Source organism: Egretta garzetta, unplaced genomic scaffold (genome assembly GCF_000687185.1).
Source record: "Egretta garzetta isolate BGI_Z169 unplaced genomic scaffold, ASM68718v1 scaffold354, whole genome shotgun sequence".
Taxonomy (NCBI): Eukaryota; Metazoa; Chordata; class Aves; order Pelecaniformes; family Ardeidae; genus Egretta; species Egretta garzetta.
The window spans coordinates 3648149-3655091 of NW_009259593.1; the positions used below are offsets into that span (position 1 = coordinate 3648149).

Genomic DNA, 6943 nt, shown 5'->3' on the forward strand with positions numbered 1-6943 from the left:
TGGAAGGTTCAGCGCTTAACCTTCCCCTCCCCCGGCCCTTTCCCGTGCCACTCACGTTCTTATGGATTCCCATCATCAGTCGTTTCAGTCATTTCTCTTTTCAGAGCTGAAGCGTATCAGTCTGTCCCGTTGTTCCTGTGAAGGGATCTCCCGTAGCTATGATCAGCCTCGTTCCCTCGCTCTATGGTTTCCCGTTCTGCTTTCAGACTTTGAAATGTTACCTGTAACGTTTGAGGTGCAGATTCAACATGAAGTTGGGTTTTTTTTTTCCTTTGTTACTTGCTTCTGAATAGACATCTCAGCTGCCTCTGTTACTCCCAAAATGCCGTGCTAGGATTGTGGTTTCTTCTGCGTTGATAAATACAAAGTGTTACATTGATTTTCATTTGTCCTTAGCTCGCCTTAAAGGGCTTAAAATACATTTGTCTGTTTTCTGGACTTCGGGAAATGTTATCATCTTAGACCTAACGGGAAGGCCTTTTAATGTCCAAACGTACAACAGTCTGGATAGATCCGGTAGTGCTAGTTTGCATTACTGCTTTGTGAGGAAAGTGTAGGATGGCACATTTATTTGCTAGGGCAGCAGATTCTTATTTTCAGGATCTCATCTATGGTCAGGCGGGTTTAGCAGGCAGGTTTAGTTTACATTGACTCTGCTGGAATACGTAAACTTGCTGTCCTGTGTGGAATGCTTTTGGATGATCGTATTTATTCTGATCTCTTCTTTAGGATCCTTCTGGTGATCCATCGCAACAGGAAGCTAAACAGAGGTATAAATGAGAACTATTGACTTGTGGTCTTAAATCGAATTGGTTTGAACCTTTTACTTCTTTTTTTTGAGTATTTAATTTCTTTGGAATACTTAGCTGAATTGTTTCTGTTGTTGGAAAAACCACCAACAAAGAAGCTGAAAAGTTGAAGATGTAATCCAAGGACAGCTAAAATCTGATTTATCCAAGTGTGGCTCCCAGGCCGTGACTGTACTGCATGATCTACAACAGAGCTGTCAGGCAGTCTGACCCCTGACTGGGGTGGGAGGGTATGGAGGAAAACAGCAGTAGCAGCCCATTTTCACTTTGGGACTCAGCTGAGCACAATAACCTCATGACCCTTAGTGATACAAGAGGACATTTTTGGGAAGCATTGTCATTTCCATCATCATCTGCTTCTGGAACTCAGAAACCTTGGCTTTTCAGGGTTGGTGAAAGTTGGTCGTAAAATCTTGGAAGGCTGGCAGAACTCTTCCCAAACGAGTTTTGTCTGAGTGACAAGTTTGGGTTTGGCTCTGTCAGTGCAATGGGAACACGCTTTCCTAGTTGATTTGATTTTTCTGGGACATCTATTGTAGTTACAAACAGGAAACAAAACAATTCATGTCAGTGCTCAGTGTGGAAACTGTGTTTAGTATTTGCACTAAGTAGAAAACTGAAAATAAGTGTTTAAAGATCTAGAATTTAAAGTCTGTATTAACTGAAAGGCATAAACTAAAACGCCAGTTTTGCAAATACATAGTCTAATATTGTAAGTATATGAAGACTTATTGAAAAATTCTAAATAAATAATGAGGTTTGGTTCTGTCTTGCAATTGCACAGACTATTCCTTATGCCTGCTCTACCATACACTGCTGTCAGTGAAATTCCCTATGGAACTGAATGCAGAATCTTTACAGTGGGTAGCGTGGCTTTTGTCTTTAAGATGTAATAATAAACAGTAATAAGGTGTAAGTAGTGAACTCCATCTTGATTTCTTTGAAGATGTCAGCTATGTAACTTTGTCAGTGTACGTAGCTACTCATGACAGAAAGTGCTATGAAAGAAATCAAGTAAATGGAAAGTTTGAAGGGACCTCACAAAGTTACTTACATGAATCGGAAGTCTTCTGTCGTTTGCTGTTTTGTACATATTATTTTAGGTATTTGAAATCTCACTTTTAATGTGTGGTTGATTTTTCATGACAGGGAAGCAGAGATAAGAAATACTATTTTAGCTCAAGTTCTTGATCAAGCAGCTCGTGCAAGATGTAAGTATCCAAGTAACATTCTAATAAAAAATCCTCTATCTTCTGTACCCCAGTGCTGATCAAATCAAGCGTGCGTGTGCTTGTATAGAGGCTGGACTAGAAAAATATTATTGTTGATGGGAAGATAAAACTGTTAAGAGTTTCTCAGTTGATGATAATCGGTGATTGGAGGGGAGGGGTTAACTGACATCTGAATGATGTTAATCAAAATTTTTTTTTAATTAATAGTAGGAGGTGTAGTGAGAGTCAAAATTACTTAAATCTAATTAGGAGCAAGTATGGAAAAGACAGACATAAAACTACCATCTTGTATCTTTATTTTATACAAATGAAAATGCCTTTTCAATTTATTTCATGACCCTGGTGTGAAGAAGACTGTTTCATAGGGACATTTCTCACTTTTTAGTTACTATTGAAGGTATTTGAGTATGCTTCAAAACAAAATGAACAGAGCCTGTTTTTGTTGCAGTAAGCAATTTAGCACTTGTGAAACCAGACAAAGCAAAAGCAGTAGAGAATTATCTTATACAGATGGCAAGATTTGGACAGCTAGCCGGAAAGGTGAGTTACGCTTTTCTAATTCTTTCTCGCATATATTAATTTTCAAACCTAATTCATTCTCAAAAAAATTCAATGTTTTTAATACCTGTAAATTAAAAACTGAAAAAGGCCATTGAGAGCTTCTAAATACTATTATATAATTCCATCAAACACCTTTTTAAGAAGGGAAAGTGCGTTTCAGTTGTTTGATGCTAAGCATCTCTCAGATTATGTTTATATGGCTTTTCTTTTGCTTTCCTAGGTATCAGAACAAGGTTTGATAGAAATACTTGAAAAAGTGAGTCAGCAAACAGAAAAGAAAACAACAGTAAAGGTAAACTTCACTTCCTACATATAGTTTTAATATATAATTGAGCAGAAAGCCTCATGTATTGGACCGTTTCAATTCAGGCTAGAACTTACCTGTATTTACTAGTTCTCTCACCTACGCAGAGAAGTGCTGGGACTAAGTCATAGCAGTCCGTATCAGTAGTGTAATTTGCAGATACTGGCACTGGGCTATCGGTGTTCTGTTGTGCGACAAACTACCCTGCGTCTGTCCCGTACCATTATGCCAGGCGGGGATTTGCGGGGCTGTGGGTTGTGATGGGGTGAATGTTCTGCTCCCATGTAATGTATTCATTGTGAAACGCGTCAAGATTGAAAAGCTTGCTCTATGTTGGATTTACCGTGACCCTTCTATTTCCACTTCATGTTATTTTCATTTTAGTTCAACAGAAGGAAAGTATTGGATTCTGATGAAGAGGATGATTATTAATACTACTGTAAGACTGTCTGCCAAACAAAAGGCCTGGAAAAAGGCAAGATGCTGTTATCAGGCAGAATGCAAGATCTGAAAATGTTTACGCTTCTTTACTTTTTTTTTTTATAAAAAGGCCAACAAATGAACTTGTCTTGTAAAACAAATCTGAGAAGGGGATTTTGTAATTTAACACTTTTGTAGTATAAGAGGCCCAAGCAGCATGGGGTTCCCCACTGCTTCGTTAGCATGAACATTTTGTTGCCCCTTACTCATTGTGTAAGCTGTGCTTTCAGCAACTGCACACACTTAACTTGCTGCTATTGGAGATACCATAACATGAGGAGGAGCTAACTATAAAGCTGGGAACAGTCCCTCCCCTCTAGGAGTTTGAAGACTTACCTCCAGGCGCTAAATCACAGAAGCGTTAGAAACGAGATTTCCTGAGCCCCTGAAGAAAGCCTACCCAGCAGCTCACTGGCTCTCAAGTCCTTACTGGAAATTTATAAAGTGAAGTGAAGGTATCAAAGTAGTGTTTGGATCAGAGGACTTCATATCAGGCAGTCTGTGTAACCAGCATACAGTTGAACTGTTCCCCTATGAAATAATCAAGTTGTCTCAAAAAAAGCAAGTTAACTGTGTAACATAGCACTGTTCAGACACTTCGTATCATATGTTCTTAAAACTACCTCCATTTTTATCAAATGGCTGGAGTGTTTCTTACTTTGAAAAAAAAGACTGTTTTCCTAAACTTTCGGCAACTCCTGCATGCATAAAGTAAAACTGAACTTGTGCTATACATTTATTCAAAAATATGGTTATGGAAATATGTTGGATAAATACTGTAACATGCCAATAAACGCTCTACCACCACAAAACCCTTTTCTGACATAATTTAACAGGAACATGTATGATCCCAACTGCAGTGGTTTTTGGAACAGAATAAAATTGTTTAAAGTGAGCGTTAGTGAGTGTTCTTCATCTTGTGTGAATGTGGTTAAAAAGTATTTAAACAGTTGTTATTTTTGTTTCACTTGGACTAGACTGGGTATTTTGCTTGTCTATGTTTGTTATTAGGATTCTTTAACTTCAGTAATATCATGGATGTATGCTAATTTCTTTAGACTAAGGACCCTTTACTAGCGTGAAGAGTTTCAAGCCAAGGTGTGGTGATAGATGGTTTAAAAGTTTTCCCGTTAGGGCTACAGGTATATCCTAAGCATCCATGTTTCACATTCCCATTCCTAAATTCATCAGATTGTACTTGTAACAACATAAGTTTATTGCCTTCCTGTTTTAAAATGGCTGTTCCCAAATCTCAGTTGTCAAAATGAAGTAACACTTTGGATTTATTTTAACTTGCAACCTTTTGGAGATTAAACTGGACTGTACAGTAACATGCTTTGCACACAAATGGTAAGTGTCATGAAGCTGACTTCAGTCTGTTTGCACTATTAAGGGATTTTTTTAATTACAAGCTTGGTTAAGCACGTCAAAGGAAACTTGCAACCTATTCCATTTACCTAAATAATTTGTTAGTCATTCGTTACCTTTCTATCATCTAGATTATAGTGGAGCTGTTTGGCATTGAAGTGCTTTTATTAAAACACAGTACACATCCAAAATGCCTGGGAATAAGCTTTACCCTAGACTGAACACTGAATAAAACTGAAGTGTGGCTCGGTCACTTAAGTAGCCTCAGGTTCACAAGGACAACTGTTCCGATGCTGTAATAGAATAGAAAACTCAGATTAACGAATTAATACTTTTTCTGTAAAACTAAAGAAAAAATATATTCTCCTCTTAGATGTCTTAAAATACGTATTTTGTTAAAAAATACAGTAGGCAATATGCACCAAGTCTATGTTAAGTTGCCTTAGTAAGCTACTAGTTGGTTTTTTTTCTGGCAAATTTTGCATTTCATTGGGGGGGTGGGGGGCAGTTTCAAAGGCAAGCACTACTTCTAACCAATAATTATATAACCATTCATATCAAGGCTCAAACTTGGGAGTGTTGCAGCTGTTCCATTGCTTGCATAAAGTATTTCATGCTTAAAATACAACAGCATTGAGTAAGTTGTTTTCCATAATCTCTTGTACTCAAAATTTGTTTTTAACAGGAAAAAAGCAAGTAACTAAATTCAGAGTTCACATCCTCTGATACTTATCTCTAATCCTTTTCAAAGGGGCTTAATAAGCTATCTTTCAACCTGTTTCCAAAGCTATTCAACCACACTATGCTTATTAAGAATCAAGAAAAACACTTGATACTGAACTTGGTGTCATTGTGCTAACTCACGTTCAGTAGTTACAGCAGTATGTTCTGTACTTCTACTCTGTAGCATAGTATCACCAGTATTAAAAAGCTAATAAACTGATTTTTCTCATCCGTATTGTCAAGAAGTCTCAAGACAAGAATCATTTAGTTAAATACATAGTATAACTAAAACACAAGCAAAATTCTCGCTACAGTTTGGAACAGATCTATGACAGTTTACTTCTATCTTAAGCTTTGTAATATCTAGCTTATTTTTCCTAAAGGTAAGGATACGTGACTTATTCTAGGTCATCTTTATAGCATCACAAGAAGGAAAAAAACTAGTTCATGTGTCTTTCCTCTTGCTCTTCTGGCTTATAGCCGAATATCCATCCTACTTTTTTTTTTTTTAATGGGAATGTAGAGCTAGAGAATGACGTTGTGTGAAAACATTTGGTTTCACTAACAATTCTGTATTGTACACCTCCATGCCTTAAATCCAAACCCACACAACCTAGTAATAGTAATTCATGAACGTAGGAGGGAAGAGGGTCATGCTGAACTTGAGAGTAAATTCCAACAGATCCCTCAATTTACACATAGACACAAGGTGAAGTCTTCAAATGCCTACAAAAACAAAAGCAAGGAAATCTGTGTAAAAGACTGCTTTGAAAAACGCACTCAAAGAAATCAGCATTTTCAAGAGTTATTTTACTATTTTTTTCTTTCCATCATTTGGCACAAATCCAAGGCACATTAGAAAATCAGATGAACTCATAAATTATTAGAAAAATAAACACATAACCCTCATCTCCAAATGTCCATATGTGCACTTACTGCATATTTTACCTCTTAGATTAAAAAGTTACTTGAAAAAAATTACCAGTATGTCTTCCAGCTTTGTACTTTGCCAGGCAGTTTACTAATACCACAGTTAAAAGAAATAGAATTATTCATACAAATAGTTTATGAAATAAAAAGCAAGCTGGATGTGATGAGCTGAGAATAAAAAAATACCGCACTTAGAAACCTGGCTTGTGCTATTTACACATTCTCCTACCATAACCGAAACAATAGAAAACGAAGTCCAAATCGAAGCAGCCGTCTCATGGTTTCTTGTGAGCTTTCAGTTCTTCAGTGATCACCTCCAGGAATGGGGTAATATTTGGCCTATTCCAGCAAATGCTTACTGATGCGAGAAGTACCTTTCATAACTGGAGTTTCACCTTTTTAAAGAGCAGTCCAGAGCAGGCTCCTGAGCAGCAGTTTTGTCGGCAGATGTTGCCCAGGTTCAGAGTCATGAGTATTTGTGCATTTTTGCACGACTTGCTTTAGAGGAGGGGGTGGGGGGAAACCCGTAACTTAAA

The 6943-nt window shown here is 37.3% G+C and overlaps 1 protein-coding gene across 1 annotated transcript; it reads left to right on the plus strand.

Annotated features, from left to right (window-relative positions):
- The first annotated feature begins 6 nt into the window (after positions 1 to 6).
- On the plus strand, positions 7 to 5093 carry PDCD5 (programmed cell death 5). The gene is made up of 6 exons (XM_035893616.1): positions 7 to 253; positions 730 to 770; positions 1959 to 2020; positions 2490 to 2581; positions 2823 to 2894; positions 3291 to 5093. Exons 1-6 carry the CDS (start codon positions 62 to 64, stop codon positions 3336 to 3338), a joined length of 507 nt encoding a protein of 168 aa, XP_035749509.1. The 5' UTR covers positions 7 to 61; the 3' UTR covers positions 3339 to 5093.
- Positions 5094 to 6943: the final 1850 nt, after the last annotated feature.

Coding starts and splice junctions, on each gene's coding strand:
- PDCD5 (XM_035893616.1), top strand. CDS start 62: ATGGATTCCCATCATCAGTCGTTTCAGTCATTTCTCTTTTCAGAGCTG. Junction 254..729: donor AGGTGCAGATTCAACATGAA/GTTGGGTTTTTT, acceptor TCTCTTCTTTAG/GATCCTTCTGGTGATCCATC. Junction 2,021..2,489: donor TCAAGCAGCTCGTGCAAGAT/GTAAGTATCCAA, acceptor TTTTTGTTGCAG/TAAGCAATTTAGCACTTGTG.